At 39.9% G+C, this 20,256-nt stretch overlaps 2 protein-coding genes across 3 annotated transcripts in view; one reads left to right on the top strand and one right to left on the bottom strand.

The window, feature by feature from the left end:
• Window positions 1-3,015: 3,015 nt before the first annotated feature.
• Window positions 3,016-10,428, top strand: LOC149828216 (ultraviolet-B receptor UVR8-like). 2 transcript variants are annotated; one of them, XM_090017453.1, is made up of 11 exons: window positions 3,016-3,290; window positions 5,017-5,090; window positions 5,523-5,607; window positions 5,691-5,822; window positions 5,939-6,190; window positions 6,398-6,634; window positions 7,539-7,582; window positions 7,979-8,161; window positions 8,254-8,344; window positions 9,905-9,948; window positions 10,036-10,428. In XM_090017453.1, exons 1-11 carry the CDS (start codon window positions 3,095-3,097, stop codon window positions 10,156-10,158), a joined length of 1,461 nt encoding a protein of 486 aa, XP_089873579.1. In that variant the 5' UTR covers window positions 3,016-3,094; the 3' UTR covers window positions 10,159-10,428. The 2 variants fall into 2 exon arrangements, with proteins under 2 accessions (XP_089873579.1, XP_089873578.1); XM_090017452.1 differs by having other exon boundaries at window positions 6,392-6,634.
• The window catches only part of LOC149828215 (transcription factor LHW-like), a 26,791-nt gene continuing 16,798 nt past the window's right edge, over window positions 10,264-20,256 (bottom strand). Inside the window, exons 6-10 of the mRNA XM_090017451.1 lie at window positions 14,102-15,475; window positions 13,892-13,993; window positions 11,094-11,225; window positions 10,700-10,825; window positions 10,264-10,630 (exon numbers count right to left, since the gene is read on the bottom strand). Coding sequence (XP_089873577.1) covers window positions 10,529-10,630; window positions 10,700-10,825; window positions 11,094-11,225; window positions 13,892-13,993; window positions 14,102-15,475 — 1,836 coding nt within the window. The 3' untranslated portion in view covers window positions 10,264-10,528. The remainder of the gene's footprint in view (window positions 10,631-10,699; window positions 10,826-11,093; window positions 11,226-13,891; window positions 13,994-14,101; window positions 15,476-20,256) is intronic.

Below are 20,256 nucleotides of genomic sequence, written 5' to 3'. Positions count from 1 at the left end.
CTACTAAGATCCACATCCACGTGAAAGGGACAGATCCAGCATTCCTTTTTCAAACCAACCCAAATGCCTCCCTTGGTAAAGTATCTCCCACGGTTGTACCAAAAACACAAACATCAATTTGCATGAAAGTGACAACTGAATTGAGGTTCACACATTAAGGGCTTGTTTGTTTCACACATTTTTGCTAAAGTTTTCTTACAAAAATGAACATTTTTTCGCTGCGTGTGAAATCAACACTCACATGGTTTTCCTGGGAAAAAAGATTGTTCTCGACAAAAAAGGTGGTTGTATTCTACTTAGAAAAGCATTTTTCCACCACTTGTGAATTTTTTGAAGAGCGTGCCTTTCATCGGAAAGATGCTTCCCTTCCTCGCATTTAAAAGAAAGGACTTCTATGATGCATTTGGTTGAGAGGGAAATTGGTAGTGAAAAGGAATTCTCATTATGGTTGTTAGAGATCTGAAATATGGTTTGATGTCAAGGTACATCGGGTCCATCATTTTGAAGAGATCAATATGTGTTTGGCATGGTCGATTTGCTAGGAATCAAAAGTCAGATGATGTGTTTTTTATGAAAAAAATAATAATATTTCGAACCCTGAAATTTACAAAGATTTTGGAATATTTTTTGAACCTTATAAGATCTCACCCATATGTCAGAATCTCTTCAATAACTCATACCTATAAAATCAAGTACTTGGATCACATTTGTATGGTCAGAATTTAAAAATAAAATGAAAAATCCTGAAAAACTCATGCTAAATGAGTTTTCAGGCTCCAATGCAAACATGCTAAATGAGGTTTTTAGGCTTTTCTGTATTTTTTTTTTGTGATTCCGACCCCATATATATGTTCAGCATACTAGGAATTGATACCCAGATAACATATTTTCAATGAAAAAAATAATATTTAGCATCTTCAAAATTTGTAAAAATTTTGGACAGTTGATTTTTTAACCTTATAAAAACCTACTCATTGTCCAAATTAAATGCTCTAAGAGCTTATTCCTATAAAATCAAGTATGTAGATTGCATCTGTGCAGTCCGAATTTATCAATATAATAAAAAAACTTAAAAAACTATATATATATATATATATATATATATATATATATATATATATATATATATATATATATAAGAGAGACAAACATGCTAAATGGGTTTCTTGGGGTTTTTTTGTGTGTAATATGTGTATTATTTGACAGTGTGTTCTGTCTATTACCGCATTATGTGTGTAGGTGTATTATTGTTCGAGTAAATTGATCCTGTGGGTCGTTTATCCTAAATATCAAAAATGAAGAAAATCGATGATAATTCCATTATAGTTTTGAACTTTATTATATTTCAGTATTTTGCTTGGACAAATTGTCAAAGACACGGTAAGACTTGTCCAGAACAAGTACCATAGCGTGATAGTGTGATGCAGCCGGTGCTGCAGTTGGATCGAGTCATCTGTCCAGACCCGGGACCCAAATTCTCAGGTTTGGTCGGCCACCTGAGACTCATGTCCTGAGCAAAGTCAAGAGTGAGGTTCAGCTTTTCATTCTCGGAAAAGAAACGACGCAGAGAAATGCATAATTGTGAGTAGGATCCAGGTCACTCATTACCAGACCCGTATCCAACGTTTACTCCATGGGAACACATGTGAAATAGTTAGGCTTGACTGGATCCAACATATTTAGCTTCCTAGATGAATCTGGATCCTTAGATCCCGTCAGATCCATATTGAATTCTGAACCTGCTTTTGCTTCATGATTCGTTTTAATAAAATTTGAGAGAGAAAATAGAGGTTTACAAACCTTTCTAATTTTGCATTTTTTTTTCAATTAGCAAGTAGGAGTTTTGTTACCCCAAGGGAGGTTGGCGTAGTGGGGCCGGGCGGGGCTAGCGATGGCAGTGGACCGGGGGAAAGCAGGGCTCCGCCCCGCCTTGCCCCGTTTGGATCGGGGATGAAGGGTATGAAACGGGGATGGAGGCGGGGACGAAGGTTAAAATCCATCCCTGTTCAGGGATGGAGGCGGGGATGGACTTACACTTTTCCCCACCCCTGGCACGATCCCCACCTAGCCCCGCCCCATCCCCCGTCCTTCTAAAGGATGGCAATAGACTACGAGGAAACGGGCCCCGCCCCGTCTCATCCCCATTTGAACCGGGGATGGAGGACATGAAACAGAGATGAAGGCGGGGGTGGAGGTTAAAATCCATCCCCGTGCAGGGATGGAGGCGGGGATGGTGGTTCTAATCTTGAGACGAAGAGGGGGTGGAGACCCTGTTCCCCGCCCCGGTCCATTGCCATCCCCAGGTGGGGCCTTGGCTGCTAGACGGGGAGTTAAGGTTCAATTTTCATGGGCGTCACTCCTGCTCAAATCAATGCATAGCATAGGCCCTGAGGGCGAGGGTCTTCTTTTGTTCTTAATTCCTTCTACTTGCATCATGTCAACCTTTCCACATTGATGCTTTTCATCCGATTTTGTTCATATATATGTGAAAATTCTCGATTTTAATTAGCTCACGGGTCAAACTCGAGTTTGATTTGCGAAGCTCCGAAAATCAGATCCAGGTCCATGTACTACACGAAACTTATGGGGGTCCACCTCCATTAATGGGATCTACCTTATTAGATCGAGACCCGATTTTGTTTGACGGACCCTATCACGAACCGAGCTCAACGACCCGGTGCATGACCCGTTTTCACCCTCCCCTCACATTCCACTACCGCTCTGAGCTGAAGCCACGCTTCGTTGGGAGCAATCATTAGAACGGGCCCCGATGGGGAGCCACGTGGAGAAATCCCAGCGGCACAAGAGAGCACCAAACTCCGTGATCTTCCAGAAGCTACCGCGCACAAAAGGAATGTGGCTCTCACACCTGGAGGGCAGATCTCTTGGTCACCATTTCTCCACGTGTCATCATAGTCCACGTGGCAAATCCCTTCTTCTGGGAAAGGATATGCAGCGGACCCCACTCCCCCGAGCTCGACTACAAAGCAGAGAGCAAGGAGAGAGAGAGAGAGAGAGAGAGAGAGAGTTTTCTTTTATTTAATTAATTGCGAAATTTCCATTGAAAAGGAGAAGGAATGCCAGAGAGAGAGAGATGATGATGATCGGAGGAGGAGAGGAAGGGGGGAAGGGGAAGAAGAAGAACGGCGTGGTGTTCATGTGGGGGTACCTGCCAGGGGCGTCGCCGCAGAGGGCGCCGATCTTATCGCCGGAGCCGGTTGTGCAGACGGCCGGGGACCCGTGGAGGAACGTATGCGGGGGAGGATGCGGCTTCGCCGTGGCGATCTCCGGTAACGGTTTCCGATCTCTTTGCCCTTGGTTTCTGCGGCGTTCTTCCTTCTTCTTTGGCGGAGAATTAGGGTTTTTAGGATTTGGAGGCGATTTTGTGATCATGAAGTTTTCACAGATCTGTTGGAATTTACTTGAGCTATATAAGAAGAAATTTTCGACTTATAGCTCAGTTTTAGTCTGCGTGAAGGGATTCCAGTCAGCTTAGTCTTTTTTCGGTTTCTTTTTGGATCTATGATTCGGCTTAGTCTTACCTCACTTGAAGAGTCTCTGATCGGTTCTGCAAATTTTCCCGGATTAATGATTATTTTTGCGTTGAAGATTGGATTTTTTAATAATGAACCGCTATTTTAGAGAAAATTTGTTTTCAGAGTGTGGTTAGAAGGATGATCGTTGGCACTTTTTGTGGATTTAGTTGCGGTTGTTCTTCATAGTGCAGATTTTTTCTTTTCTTTTGGAAAAAATTCGTTTTTTTTTATCAAGCAGCATTTTTCGAACTCGATGTTATTATGCTAGTTTAAGCTGTTGTGAGCATTCTTTGGTTTTCGGAGCCCTCCAGTTTTTTAAATGTTCCATGTTTCTTGTGCGGAACAGAGGGTGTTCAAGCTCGGCTTGTTTATTGTGCGGAGCCAAGCCGAGCTTGCACTCATGAAGAACCCAAGTTGAACGATCTGAGCACGAGCTAGCTCATTTATGATTTTTTTTTCACGGTTGAAAATAATAGAATTTTAGACCCTAAACCTACTAAGCCATGCTCGAACTAGCTCATTTACAAAGCAAATAATTGTTTCAAACGTGTAAGCTATTTGAACTCTAAACTTATTGCTTGCAAGCCTAACACTTCGACCATCTACATTCTATGACATAGAATATATGTAAAATTTATTTATTAAGTAATTAATGCGCCTATACGAACGGAGGTGAGCCGAACATTAGTTGTTCATGTTTGGCTTGCCGAACCTATTTTACAAGTTTGAACAAGCTCTTGACAAGCCAAACTCGACCCGAGCCACGAGCAACTCATCTCATTTCCCAGCCTTAATTGCAGTTTAGTTTCACACTCATTGTTTTCCATTCAGTTTTTATCTTCTGTTCTTTCCTTTTTTTAAATATCAGAGGGGAGAATTTGTTGCGTGTTGATGATCTACACTTTTACAGTGTCTGCTTGTCTGCAAGAGTCCCTACTTTTTTTCCCTTTTGTTTTTCTTAATTCTTTTGTTTGATAGTCTTAATTTCTGCTTGAGTCTGATATTATATATGTCTATCTTTTGCTAGTGGTCTAACTTTTATGATCAGCAGCAGCCTCACAGACCTTCCTTTTTTTGGAAACCTATCTATGTGCGATCAAACCTGTGTGTTTCATTTCTCCATTTAATGAAACTTGTAAAATAATCCATGTCAAAATGATTTTGGCTATGATGATATCTTCTCCTCCAGATCATGTCATTACTCAAGAGTCTTCTCAGATCTTTTTCTCTTTAAGCCAAGCGCCTGCATGTATGTGCTTATACTAGTCGTATTTTTTTCCCAATTATTTTTCCAAAATTTCAGAAAAAAGAGCAGGAGGGACAACTTCTTATCAAGAGAATTGAATACCCTAAACATTAATGTAACTATGGTTCTGTTACAAGTTTTTCAGTATAGTATTACTATTAACATATTTCATTGCCATTTTAGATCAAGAAAAGTTCCCAATCGATTGATCTTTTATTGTTTTGGTATCATTAGAGTCAGGGAAGCTCTACACTTGGGGTTCAATTGATGATCTAGGCCAAGGCTATGTGACGGCTGGGATGCATGAGGTAGCATGATTCTTATTATGTAGTTTTTCATTTGACTACGTTTCTTTGGTTTATTGGTGCCTATTTTCCTGTTTTATCTGTTATATCCTTTCCATAGAAATGTTCATGTTGCATTTGAGTGCTTCACCTCCCCTTTAGCGACTGCTCTGACTTATATGTTGAACATAATCTGGAATTTTACCTCTCATTATTGGAGGCCCTTTTATGTGAATAAGCATTGTCTTTTGTTATAGTTATCAAGATGTGTTATTCATCTATTGAACTTGAGATCATGACTCCTTTCCTGAATTCCCTTTTCTAAAAAGCAAATGGTTTTCTCCTCTTCATTAAGTGTTCTATTTATCTTTTTACCCGTGTCAGTAGGTGTTATTGATGTCAGTTTAACCTATATACTTCTATCTTCTATTGACATCTTCCACATATCATGCTCAGGAAACCCCAGAACCATTCCCTCTTCCTACAGACGCCTCCATTGTAAGGGCTGCCGCTGGTTGGGCTCATTGTGTTGCTGTGACAGGTAGTGGATTCTTGTTCCAGTCTCATCGTTGCTTGATAATTATTTATGCTCTTTGAAATGCTAACAAAATCTCAAAACTATAGTAAATGGAGACGTATATACATGGGGTTGGAAGGAATGTGTCCCAACCGGTAAAGTTATAGCAGATCAATCGATTGCAGAAAATTTGGAGAAAGATCTAGCAGAAAAGCATAATGGATCTCTGATTGAACATGGTAATTTACTGTTACAAGGTTTCCCATTTGTTGTTACAGTAAAAAGAAACGGGGATACCATCGATTTTATTATTGGCTTAGGTGATAGAAACAAAGTTGCTCTAAGTTTGTTGCAGTTAGCTCCAGATCTCAAGTGGGTCATTCAATTTTAAGACCACAAAGCAGTGGAAGTGTAGCTGGATATGATCATAAAGTGGGTGATGAGGGTACTAAGCGTAGAAGGTTATTGACGACCAAGCAAACTTCAGAGAGCTCAACAGAAACAACTGATGAAGCCATGTCAGCACTTCCATGCTTAGTTTCATTAAGTCCAGGAGTTAGGATTGCCATGGTTGCTGCTGGTGGAAGGCATACATTGGCCCTATCAGGTAAGAGTGGCTTAGATATTGGACCTATATCAAGTTTAGATTTCAGGCACCCGTTTCGTCTGTCACTTAATCTTGAGAAAGTTCAAATATTTCTTTGAGTAGATGCCTTTGAAAAATTGGTCGTTTAACTAGATCTTAGAGCTATGCAGGATATACTTTATACAAAGCATAGAAAGGTTGATTTGATCTGTTTTCCCAAAGTTTCAGATATGGGTCAAGTGTGGGGGTGGGGCTATGGAGGGGAAGGGCAGCTAGGCTTGGGTTGTCGGATCCGCATGGTATCATCTCCTCATCCAATAGCTTGTGTTGAGACATCTTACTTCAGAGACAGAATTCCTGCAGTTCCTAGAGGAACCATGGCTTCTGACCCTGTGGTCTACAAGGTTCCAGGAACCCACGTTAAGGCTATTGCATGTGGAGGTCGACATAGCGCAGTAGTGACAGGTGTGCATTCAACATATTGCTTCTGCTTCTCGTGCCTGATATATGCAATCATAGCAAGTTCAATTCCTCATACAACAATTCGGTTCTAGAGTTTTTCTTGACATTGGTTGAATTCCTTGTGTATCAATCCAAATGTCAAGATGTGTTTTATGCAGTTTCTTGCTTTGCAAATGTTTTAAGAAAAAAAGGTATTCTAGGATATGCTGTAACCAAGCAGCTGCCAATTCTATTTCAGTTGAGCTACCAAAATTTTATGGTAAAACACCAATCCCTTCATGCAGAAAATTTTTGTTGTACATATGTTTACTCAATGTCAACATATGTTAACTATTCTATTATTGGCTACAGATTTCAGTTTCAGTCCCTTGTGTCTGTTTTTAACTTTTTATCATTCCGTCTCCTGTCATGTTTCTGATGCAACTTCTTCATCTCCTCTTATTATTCTTCCTCTGAGTTGTAATTTGTTCTTGTTTCACATTATCAGATCGGTGTCCATTATCTGTTTGCGTTCAGGCAGGTCATTCCAGACTTTGTATGTGTAAATCTGGACATCTGCTGTTAAGCTTCATGTACTTTGTCGGCTCTTCTTTTCTGCATGCAACAGACTACTCTTTTCATGGAGACTTCCTATTCCCTTGATTTTAAATCTTGTCATAGTTTAACGTGCAAGTTGCATGTTTTCTGTATACTCTCTCTCTCTCTCTCAACATACACATTTTGCTGCTGCTTCCTGTTTGCTTTACTCGTACCACATTTATGTGTAGATGTGTTTGGTATTGCTCATTCACCTCGACCTTTCCTACATATGATATTAAGGCATGTCTGAGGAGGTTTGATTAATACCAACTAGTTCATGTGTATCATATGCCACGAGGTTTAAAATAACGAACTCATTTTGTGACAGATGCGGGAGCTCTGCTAACTTTTGGTTGGGGATTATATGGACAGGCAAGTTTGTGGTTTTCACTTATAAAACTTTTGAAGATTGAACTCATTGAGCAACATGGAAATTTGTGGGGCTTACAGTTCTGTAAGAGTAGATGTTTTCAACTTTGAAAACAATCACTCAATCCAGCGTATGTTTGCCCTTTCAATATGACACACCCGAAAGTAGAATATCACATGGTATTTGCAGAGAATCAATGCACAGCGAAGGGGCCATTCTCTATATTGAAGGAACAAACTGACTAGTTTCAGCTTTTATTTTAGCCCAGGATAAATAATAGGACAGTCTGCAGAATATTTTACTTGATGTTATTCCTTAGCGAAGTCCTTGATTAAAAAAACTGACTTGGGCTGACCACTCGAGTCAGAAGTTTGCTAATGGCGTTTCACTTGGCTCAGTGTGGACAAGGAAGCACCGACGATGAGCTCAGCCCTACTCTCGTGTCATCTCTGTCAGGCATTCGAATTGGAGGGGTCGCAGCAGGTTTGTGGCATACAATTTGCATATCTGTTGAAGGTCAGGTGTATGCATTTGGTGGGAACCAGTTCGGGCAACTTGGAACCGGCAATGATCAAGCTGAGGTAGTACATTGATGAGGTTATCCCTGCGTTGTGATGATTTCTCTCGGAACTTCTGTATGTTATCATGAATTGGTTTTCTTTGATTCTTCCAGACTCTTCCAAGGCTTTTATTGGACCCTTCTTTGGAAAACAAGCATGCCAAATTAGTTTCATGTGGTGCACGACACAGTGCCATTGTTACAGGTAAGCTAGAAATATCTGAAAGAATGTTCTTGTTTATCAATAGTCATCTCAATCTTGAGATATTGGTCCCAGTATTGGTTGTGGCTCTGCCATTTTCATAACCTCATATGCTGTTTAGGTGAGGTTGGTTTCTAAACATAGAAGTCTTGAAGTTTTTCACCCAATTTATGATTCAAGCTTTCCGTGCTTCTCCCCTGAACTAATGTGAACCTGATGTGTCCCAGCCCTGGATGCAACGGTCCAGGACGATTTATCCTGAACCATTCCTTCCAATGATGCAAACGGGCTAACATATGATCAGGTCACCATTACATCCAAAGGAGCTTTTTTCTTTTGTTCATTTTTTTCCTGAAGCCAAACATATACATGGTTTGATTAGTAAGAATTGGCTCTTGAATCAACCAATTACAACATTCATGCCTAATTTTTCGAGCCTTGAAGGTGGAAGAAACCAAAAAAGGATTAGTCAGGATAAAAAAATAAAACATCAAGAAAAGCAAAAATATTACAATAAACATTTGAATATAACTATAGATGAAGTGTTTAATTTAGTATAACATGTAAAATTCATGAAATTGCATAATATTGAACATACACCAAAACTTGGGGCACACCATCCTATATATATATATATATATATATATATATATATATATATATATATATATATATATATATATAAAGAGAGACCCTAAAAAAATCATAGTTTTTATATGTTTTATACTCAATATGAACCGTTAGATCTGTTTATGAATGTTGCTGAATGGAGAACATGTAATTGATTAAGCATCTTTATGCTCATATATGTATTTTAAAGAGAAAAAAAATCATCAACTTATCGTAGTAAAATTTTATGTAAAATGTTCACATTTTTTTACATCAAATCAATTTGAAACAAAACTTGTTTCTCAATAAACAAGTATTGATAAACACATCTAATAGTTCAAATTAGACATAAAACACTTGAAACTTTGATAAAACACCTACAACTTTAATATTTGGAAAGTCAAGAAAGGGGATAGGATGATCCCCATTCTCATATATATATATATATATATATATATATATATATATATATATATAGAGAGAGAGAGAGAGAGAGAGAGTATATTGAAAAAACAGATTTCTGTGTTCTTGTGTTGTGCCTAGGCAGCTTAGGTCAAAAAATAGGGCCCTAATCTTAGGCGCAACTTTTGACAACTAAGGCCTTGAAAAATCAATGTTCTACAACATGAGATATTTTCTCGACTCAAAGTTGTGTTTTTTCAATTCAAAAGTTGGTCCTTAGCATTTAGCCCATGCTTAACCCATCTATGAGGTCCGATTGGGTTAACACAACCAGCTCCAATGATTTATAGCTCATTTGGATGGTCATGTCAACATGAGCAAACATTACCCTGATGCAAATAACCTCTTAAGAATCATTGTCATTTTGATTAACTTACCACGGCATTTAGTAAAAAGGTGCAATTGAGATTGTGATACTTTTGTGTTAGTATGATCTAGCATACAAAAAGTAATTTAGTTTCTGGTACCTTCTTAAATTTCTCATTCTTGCAGAGGAGGGAGAGGTGTTCAGCTGGGGATGGAACAAGTACGGGCAGGTATGGCCCTAGCCCATCGGCTGCTTTTGTTTTCACCTACTCAGATATTCTCAGCACAAGCTAAAGACTTGGGCTTGTTAAGCACAGCTTGGCTTGGGCGACGTGATCAACCGGAGCATCCCTTCTCAAGTTCAACTCGGTGATTGTCATCCAAGGAACGTTGCTTGCGGGTGGTGGCATACGTTGCTGCTGGCTGAGTCCCCTCCATGAAAGCTCCTGCAAACGCTGCAAACGCTGCAAACATGCAAAACAAGAGGATTTCTTTCCCCCCATTTTTGGCAGGTTAGTAGAGCATTCACATTCGGCACTCGGGAGTAGATGCTAACAGTACACATACAGATCCTCATTCTTTCAAAGTCTTATGATTGTACAACCAATACAAATTTGACATAGAGTAGGTTCCAAGGTGTACATGAATCATTGTCAGACGATTGTGATATAATCAACACTTTGGGTGTTTGTCATTTCACCTAAACAAAAGTCGGTGTACTCGCTTTGCATGTCCACACACTGAAATCGGAAAATCGGCCGAGATCATTACCGATTTGTTGGTGGTAGACAGGTGAGCTACTGTAAAAGGTTATGAAGCAGTATCAGAACTTGCTCGGTTAACATTGTTTCTGGGCTGCAGAAGCTGCATCAACGGCCAAAGTATATCCATTCTCTGGAATCCTCTGGTAACCTGTTTTGGATCATATATCAAATCTCATGATTGAGAGAGAGAGAGAGAGAGAGAGAGAGAGAGAGAGACCTCAATGACAAAATGAGCCCATATCTTATCTACTCGAGTCTCCATTTGTCCCTTCAGGATAGTCAGTCCTAAGCTTCGAATCACCTGGGCGATCTCCAGAAATACCCCGTCCTCCTCACACAGCATCTGAGCATGTAAGCCAACCGTTAACAATGGGTATGGCAGAGAAAATAGATGCACTCTCGTTAGAACTCATACATGGCCTATAGTTGAAAAGCACACTAGAAGGTGCACTTCTTTCTAGGGCTACTCAAGCATATAACCCCTTCACATGCCATTTTTTTAGGGATAATCCCAGCCGGATTCGAACCCAAGGCTCCTTGGTTACGATGGTGCAGACATGTGCATAAAGAGCAAGGTTTAGAACATAAACTCTTTAGAGCTCAGTGACAACCTCAACAAGCATGTGACCAGGTTGACTAAGATTCTCTACGATCAATGGACAAGAATCCGGTTGGCTTCCCAACTCAACAGCCCAGGTTGCATCATTTGGATGACGCGAATCAGAGCCTTCATCTTTAACCACCTGCATTAGGCCCAAAAAACTAAAGGTGAAGATAACATAAACTACAATTATACAAGGAAAATGATCCCAGTGGTACACAATGATTTATTTCATGCTAGGTATCTTTCCATGGTTCTGCTAGAATTGGTTAACTCATCATTACTACGCCTGTTTGGTACCTAGTTTTGCCTTAGCCAATGTCAGATATTTCCCAATTAACTTACTGCTCACACACACACACACACATGCAAAGCAAGGACAAACCAGTGAACTTATTAGCTCATTAGATCATTATGATTGTGTACAAATGAGAGGATTCCTCTTTCCAGATCCAACATCTCAGTTCAAGGAAGAAGGATAGGTTGTGTACAACTGTGGGAATGAGGACAAGGCTGTTTTTTGAAGTTTTTCAATATGACTAGTGTAGAAGAGGATACGGAACTTGAATAAGAATGGACTATGGAGTATCCTTGTGACATGTTGCCAAAGTACAATCTGGTGGTTGGAAAGTGCGATACAGGCCAAAGCATCGTGAATCTAGGTCACATAGCAGTCGTTCTAAGTCTTCACAGAAGTCCAGAAGGTGCAAGGATAAGAAAGAGGTGAATCGCTCATGGGAATGGTGCATGAGCAACGGAAAGTAAACACAAATGACAAACCGTGCTTTGCACGTAAGTACTCAGCAAAGAGGCAACAAGAAGGCACATGAACCACCCACATTTAAAAGATCTAGAAAAGACAGCCCTATGATTAAAGCCAGTTGCCTCAGTTTCTCTGGATGAGGGTCGACACCCTGGTTCCCCAGATGAACCGCCGCGGCAACTGCCACCCACTACCGCAGAGTCTTCAGGGCTTACATATTAATGTTCTCCATTGATAATAAACTACACATGGTTCATCTTAGCTGAAAAACCAATTATCTTGTGAATGAATTTCAATGGCGAGTACATGTGCAACATAGTTGAAACAGCCAACCCAGGGAGACCCTTTGTCTTGATATGCTGCTCCATCCATTTAGAGCATGAACGGTAGCTCAACCCTGACATACCTTGGGTGAGATTTCTCTCACTAAAAGCAGCTTGCTCTAACAATAATAACAATGAATACATAAATTGGCAAGGTTGATGATAATAACAAAAGAAAATTAAAAATATATTTTGTTTGTAAACTACAAAACCTCCCTAAGACAGAAAAAACAGTATGAAACCAGGAATCCATCTCAAACAGCTTACCAAAAAGTTTTTTTTTATCTTAATTGATAACATTATTACTGCCCTGATGAAATTCACTAATAATAGTGAAACACAATCATGTTTAGATCTATGTCACAGGGATTCGGCCAGACAGGTGACCACCCGTGTCAATGCGACGCGGGTGCGGTCAACCCGACCCTGGGTGCGGTCAACGCACCTAGGGTCATTTTGGTCTATTTTTGGATTTTTTTTTTTTTAAAAATTGCCCTATGAAATGGGACCCGCGCCCGGGGGAACCCCCGGACCCCTCTTATATATATATATATATATATATATATATATATATATATATATATATATATATATATATATATATATATATATATATATATATATATATATATATATATATATATATATATATTTTTTTTTTTTTTTTGCCGCACCCCTGCACCCAAGGTTTTTGAAAGTGCCTCACCCCCGCACCCACACCCACACCCACACCCACACCCACACCCATGTGACATAGGTTTAGATAAACATTCTAAATTCGAGGAAAACAAAATCTAACTCAAGAATTGCCTTGCCCTTCAAACAAAGCTTGGGATGCTTGGTGGAGTGTTGAGGGCCAACATAACTGATGAGCCTAATGGAAGAAAGTATATTTAAATTCAGGGATTTTTATAGATAGTTCTCAGGTTACATAATGCCAAATGTGGTTTAACCTAAAAGAAACTCGCTAAGGTGTCTGCCTGGTTGTTCCATAGCCCTTAAAGGTCTGATGAAACTTAAAGCTGAAGCCTACAGAGACTTTATCAACCACTCCAGCTTTATTCCTCTTTAACAAGCCTGTGATATTCTGGTCAATAACAAAAAATGATGCTAAGTTGGACAGATATCCATGCTTTGAACTGCTCATATTTATCAAAGGTACAACTCATCCATAGCCCAAATACAAAGATAACAAAAGGGTGGTGCTACTGGGTTCCTTCAATACACCCATTATGTAGGTGTGCCTTTTGCGTTTGGATCCCATACCGACCAGCAAAGCGAACTCCAAAATAGGAAAAGAGAAAGTGATCCCAAGCTGAACTACACAAGGAACCCCAACGTAGGAAAGGGAAAGGATTTTGGAGAAAAAAGGAAGTAACAATGCTGTGTCGAAGGTTCACATACAAAACCAAGCACATAAAAAATAATGTCAAAATCAAACAAATGCCATATCAAGAAAAGCTTTTCAAATTATTTTGTGATTCAACCATACAGATTACAAAAATATCCAACATTTATAGTTATTTTGTAGGGAATCAGATTATACAAGGCTGGTCCTAGTAAAACCCACTGAAATGATACTGCCTATTCAAGCAGCACAACAAGCAGGCATAGAACATTATCAGAAATGCTGAATAATGATACAAATCAGTAGTTCTCTACAGAAAATGGTATATATGTGCTTTATAGATGCATCCAAACTAATACCAGGAAGAAGTGTACCTTTGGTCGTGTGCAATTCTTCAACTTATCCACATGGTTTGTGATGCTTCGTAAGAACAACATGTGCTTGATGGTTCGTTCAAATAACACATCAATGCTGCACTGAATCATCACAAGACAAGGGCCTATAAGTTGTGGTTCAGGTTCTTGGAAGCAAAACATTCACAAAGATGCACTTGCATATGAGGTTTTTGGAAAGTGATTACTGACCTTGGCTGCATTTGGGACGATCTCCCTTAACTCCTTAATGCGGTCTTGGATCTGCTGTCTGTCCCTTGGTCTCGGCCTACAACTTTCACCAGGTCTGGCCCTCTTCTTATTTATTTTGGGCAACTTAACTTCATTCTTAGACAGTATAGATGCTGGATTTGTTCTCTTTGCCTCATCAATCAGTGTGCTCAGTGTAATCGATGATGATCCAGATGGTGATGCCAGGGCTGATTGTTCAGACCAAGAAATAAAATCATGTAGTGGTACACTGCCCTGGGTGTCATTGTCTTCTGCTTTGCGACAAGCGGCAACTTCTTTCAGTGTGTAGCTAGAGGATTTCATATCAGTGATTCTTAATGGCCCATTCTCAGCTCTGGCATCATGGCAGCTATTATCAATCACAGGATCTATGATGTCATCTTGTGTTTCACAGTAAAGATCAAAGCCTGTAGATGTGTTGTCAGATGGTTTAGCTGAAGTTGGTTGAGAAGGAAGACTTTGGGAAAAGCATGCATCAGCCACGATGGCATCTAAGAGATGTTCTGAGCTGTTCCTACTAATGAACCACTCTTCGAAGTCCCCAAGCGAGGTCTCCACTCTGCCTTCCAAACTAAACTGATCAATGATAGGGCTTGCACTTCTGAATCTGTCATCACTTGCAACAGTGCTGTTACCAAAATAAGCATCCCCCCTTGTACAGAATGCCTGACCAAGTGCTTTGTGTAGTTCAGAATTAACAGGGAATCTGTCAATGTCATCATCAATTGTCGCAGTTGCGCCCCAAGAAAATCCACTTCCAAAAGGTCGATCTGACTCACTTTCTTCACAAACAAAACATGTATCATCAAGAAATCTTTTGCTTTGCAAATGTGAATCTAAACTCACATTATCAATGATATTCTGCTCCAGACAGTTCTTCATAAGCCAATTTTGCATACATGAAGGTTCAACTGAAGTTGTTGGCATGGCATCTGACACAGCTTCTGCCACCTTCCCATATCCACAATGGCCTCTGTCTGGGCCACCAAATTTATACCCATGCATACCATTTTGAGACATCTGAACATCATTCTCAACTGTCAATAGAGCTGGATTTTGAAATTGAATTTTCAACAGTTTGTTCTCTGCCCAATCCGCATCTAAAACAGCCACACCTGGATATTTTTCAATCAGAGTTATGTGAGATGTTTTCTCTGAAAGGTTATAGGATACAGATGACGATGCACATGATTTTCCAGATACGAGGGAGCACAGAGGTGATGGTAATTCAGAAGAACATCCAACTGAAGTGAATGAAAATCCCGCCCCAGCTGGACTATGAATAGAACTAAATAAAGACCTAATGTCGTCCACCAGCTTCATATCCTCTCTAATCTGTTTTCATCATAAGACAAATAAATCAGGAAATGATGCATTCACAATTAAAGAGTAGAAAGTGATTCCAACATACCTACGGATGAAAAGGCCACATACCTGTTAAATTACACCTAAAGCATGGTTTCATGAGAAAGCGGAAAAGAAACAAGAAACAAAATAGCACCCATAAGTGGTAGCACTTACAACTATGTCCTAAATACATATATGATATATCTTGATATTAGTGGCTTTAACAAGTTCAATTTCATGGTTCAACTTATTCAAGTAAGCAGTACCAGAAATACGTGAACAATTGGGCTTCATTAATTTCTAAGAAAAATAAATGAGCAAGAAATGAGTAATATGGACCATTAAAATTACAAAATAAGATGAATTTATAGTAGTTGGAGGAAGAAAAAGTTAAAGAAGTTCAACTACAAATCAAAATAAAAAGAGCCAATTTGTGACCAGTCTTCATCCATTAGTCGAGACATTGACCATTTTAGGATCTTGTTCTGCTACACTTAGATGATCACATAAAGACTTCTCTGAATGTTAACGACCACAAAAGTTGATACAGCCTCAAAGTGAAGGATGCTAACCAATTCAGAAAAGGTTTATCAATCACTGAGTTGACATAGGCCAACGAGCAAAAAATGGGGCTGATTCACATAACTTTTACGTAAAAGCAAAACTAGAAATGACAGAACACTAAAGGTGAAAGCATGTTGCACAACTAAGCTTAACTGTCTAGTTTCTATGGTGGCATCCTAGGATACTTGAATTATCCCTACTCCACTTCAAGGAGGCTAAAGATCACGTTCACTGGTGTTGATATTCTGAATTTTTTTACTAGGCAGTAATCGTTGAGACCGAAGCTTAGAGGCGTGCAGCAATGGTGCTTTCTTAAAAGCGATAGTTGCCCCACCAGAGTTAAACCCGGGTGCAATAGGGTTGAACACAACCTCACTTCTGGGATACATCCAAGTCTGCATCTCATGTGCAATGTCAGTCACTCCGAGCACTGAATTAGACAGGCCACCATTGTTAAAATATGCTATATATATATCTATATATATATATAGATTATGACACATACACATATATATGTCTATCTACATATATAAATATATATATTTCTTTTGTAATACCCATTATGGGCAAATTAGTCTTTTCACATTGTACACGCATATCCTAAAAGATATGTTCTTTTTCTCTTTTCTTTTTTCCCTTTTTCTTTTTTTCTCTTTCTTTATTGGTTGAGAGGGGTCCACAAAGAGTCGTTGGACCCCTCCAAGGGCTTGGCCCCATGTATTCTTTAAGCTTCTAGTGAAGCCTCATGTGAGTGGAATATATTTTTTCACCTTATTTTGTGTGTTTTACCACTTTTGTGGTTTATTGCAATCTTGCCCATTAGTGGCTTCTTGTGTATGTGCGTGCGCTTATGCTTGCTCTTGGAAATATCACCTTACTCATTTGGCACTTCATTACTTGGTATCAAAGCCTTGGTTGAGAAAGCTTCATCGGATCCTCTCTTGACAAGTAATATCTCTCCTCTTTCTTGCTTTCAAACTCTTTTTCTATAAATGGCCAACAAGGATGCAAAACTCGACCTCTCATTCAAATTGAATAGGACCAATTACCGAATGTGGGCGGCCGCTATGAAAAATAACCTCAAAGGTAAAAAACTTTGGGGTTATGTGTGTGGAACCATTCCGGGACCACAATTGAAGTTCAACTAAGTTTGAAGGAAATGAGGAAAGAGCATTAAACGAAGAAGAAAAAGAGAAGGCCATTCTTGACTTCTCTTCAAAAATGAAAGCTGGGGGAAATGAGCATGCTAGAATTCTAGCACGGTTCATGAATAATGTCGAATTAAAAATTTGTGTAAATCTTGCAAAGTTCAAGAAGGCTAATGAAGCTTGGGTCTCTATGAAAGGCATGTACATTCAAAGAGACCTTACTAGGCATTTCTTTCTACAAGAAAAGGTAAGAAAAACCAAACAAGGTGATATGAGTATTAGGGACTATTATAGTGCCCTATCTTCTTTATGGGATGAACTTGTTCTTCTTGAACTCCAATGGGAAGGTAGTGCTATTGTGATGCAGTGGGAGGAATCACGTTAATCTTTGATGCAGCGTGGAGGAACACGTTACTCGTGACTCAAGAATTATCATTTGCAATGAGGCACTTAGATGACGAATAAATGAGAACCACGACTGCTTCAGTCGTGTGAGATGCTGAGAAGATGAATGAAGGTCACTGTGTAATACGTTGACTGTTTTATTTTCATTAACAAATCAATCGAATGGCTGAATGAAATAACTAGTAGGGAAAATGCAATAAAGAACAAGGACGTAAACGAAAAAGTAAATGTAAACAAAGAAGGAATAAAAAAATGTTAAGGGAAAACTGCTGAAGGAAAACGGTTGTTGCAATCTGAATATCCTCTATGTCTTGTGCACGCAACCCTAGAGGGGTTTTAAAGGTCTCGTCCGGTTCCAGATATCGGGTCCGGCCCCAAACCCGATACCACTCTGGTGTGTTGCTGGATCTGGAGTTATCCGTCCCGTACTCTCTGTGCTCGCCTGGAATTGGTACGCAGTGGGACCTCTTCCCCATGTCTTGGAATCGATTGGATCTGCTACTTGGATCCGATTCCCAGAGTGTAAATCTGGTCCCCGGCTTGGGTCACGCTGTATGGATCCGGGTCCTTCCTGCTCTGCATCATTCTCCCCTGGTTGGGAAGAAGTCGGCTCTGACGACTTGTTGTCTTGAAAATAAGCACATTAAATGTAGGAGAAAGGTGCCAAGTTTCGGGCAGCTCAAGGAGGTAAGATCGGTCTAACAGGCCCGCGAGCTTGGGAAACCCGACCTCCTTGGTGGGAAGAAGAACTTGTGAAAATCTCTATAAAAAGAGATTTTGTGTATAAACACAATGCCGAAACCACGAAGTGCGCACAAAGGCACAAAGGAGAACTCTCACAAGTGCACAAAGGCACAGATACACATGCACAAGGGCATAAAAAATATCAACTTTAATAACTTGAGTCTCAAAAGGGGCTTTACAAAAAGAATTGTTTTGCATTTACACTCACAAAAAAGTATATTGTTTACAAGGGCCACTAAGGCCTATTTATAATACAAAGAGAAGCCATAGGGTGGAGCAGCCATATGATATGATTTAAAACATGAAAACACTTCATGCTTATGTTTAAGGAAATATATCCAACAATATCGAGAAAAATCATCCACAAAAATCACATAAAAGGCAAAGCCTCCCTTAGATATGACGGGTGCCGGTCCCCAAACATCCGAATGAACAATTTCAAAAGGTTTTGTGGTAAACATAGGTCTTTGTTCAAAAGGCATACTTCTCATTTTTCCAAGAATACAATCATTACAAGAGAAAATACTTTTACAAAGATTTTTAATAAAATGCAAATAGGATAACTTAGTGATGTTGTGATGACCAAGTCTTTTGTGCCAAACATTTATGTCTTTATGTTGAGCCACATTACAAAAAGGGGTTTTAGGGATTTGAAGAGAATCCACATAGTACAAGTCTCCCTTCCTAGAGCCTTGCCCAATCAACTTCCTGGACTGGTGATCCTGTATTAAACATTTATTAGATGAAAATTGAATGTCACATCCAAGGTCCGAGAGTTGAGAGACGGAAAGTAAGTTCAAATTCAATTTAGGTATAAATCTAATTTTGGGAATAAAAAAATTTTGAGTTTCAAAGTTTCCAATCCCCCTAATTTCAAGAGAAGTGCCATCCGCGGTTGAAACAAAAGATGGTGACAAACTTTTAGAATATTCGGAAAGAGAAGAAAAGTTTGGAGACATATGAAATGAAGCACCCGAGTCTAAAAGCCAAGAAGTTTTACCTGGAGGGGAAAGGGTAGATACGGCGGCACCGGAAATGGCTTCCTTAATAAGAGGTTGAAGAACTTCCATAATTTGATTCAAAGATAGAGCTCCATTTGTGAAAGTAGATGCTCCTTTTTTTTTAGGTTGGGATGTGGTAGCCATAGCCAATAATTTCTTCCATTTGGGACAAACTGGTTTGATGTCACACAATTTTGCTATAGTCCCTTCTACCGCCTTATCCTCCATTGGATCCTTGATTTTGATTTTGATTTTGATTTTTAAAATGTGGAGGCTTATATGTCCTCAAGTTGTTTCTGGGCCTAGAAACCGCATTCACCCTATCACATTCTTCTTGATTTGTGGGCATTGCAAGAACACTTGGACTTTGCTTGCTAATGCCCATCCGAGTTTCCTCTCCATTTTGATAGGTTGGATCGAGGATCGAGCTGTGGGGATAAAAGGCTTGGTCTGAACTCTATCCACAATTTATATGATTATGGGTCTAGTTTTGACCCGGCTCAAATTCAAACAGGAGCTTGGTTCGGGTCCGATATGAGTTTGGGTCGGTACGGGATCCATTTTGTGGGTCAAAACTAACGGGTTGGGTCTGGTTCGGGGCGAACCGCGAACCAAACCCAACTGGGTAAGTCGGGTGATGGGGTTCGGGGCTCGAACCCATTCCCTAGAACCCAAAAAATGGTTCCCGAGAACCAAGTCTGGGCCCTGCTGAAATGAACTCAGGTTCGAACCCTCTCGGATTCGGCCCAATGTAGTGGGACCCACCTGCTCCCACTCGCGGAGGTGCTGCCACAGGGCATACACGCACGAACTCAGGAAGAAAAGGGGGGCCCTTCCCGGGTCGAACCGACAAGGTTGTGTCCTGCAGTCCCGACCCAACCTATGGCGGGGGGCCCGCGACGCGAGG

This window comes from Nuphar pumila, chromosome 9 (assembly GCF_984573655.1).
Source record: "Nuphar pumila chromosome 9, dmNupPumi1.hap1.1, whole genome shotgun sequence".
Lineage (NCBI taxonomy): Eukaryota > Viridiplantae > Streptophyta > Magnoliopsida > Nymphaeales > Nymphaeaceae > Nuphar > Nuphar pumila.
The sequence above is the reverse complement of the archived record's forward strand: the minus strand, read 5'-3'. Positions and strand labels throughout refer to the sequence as shown.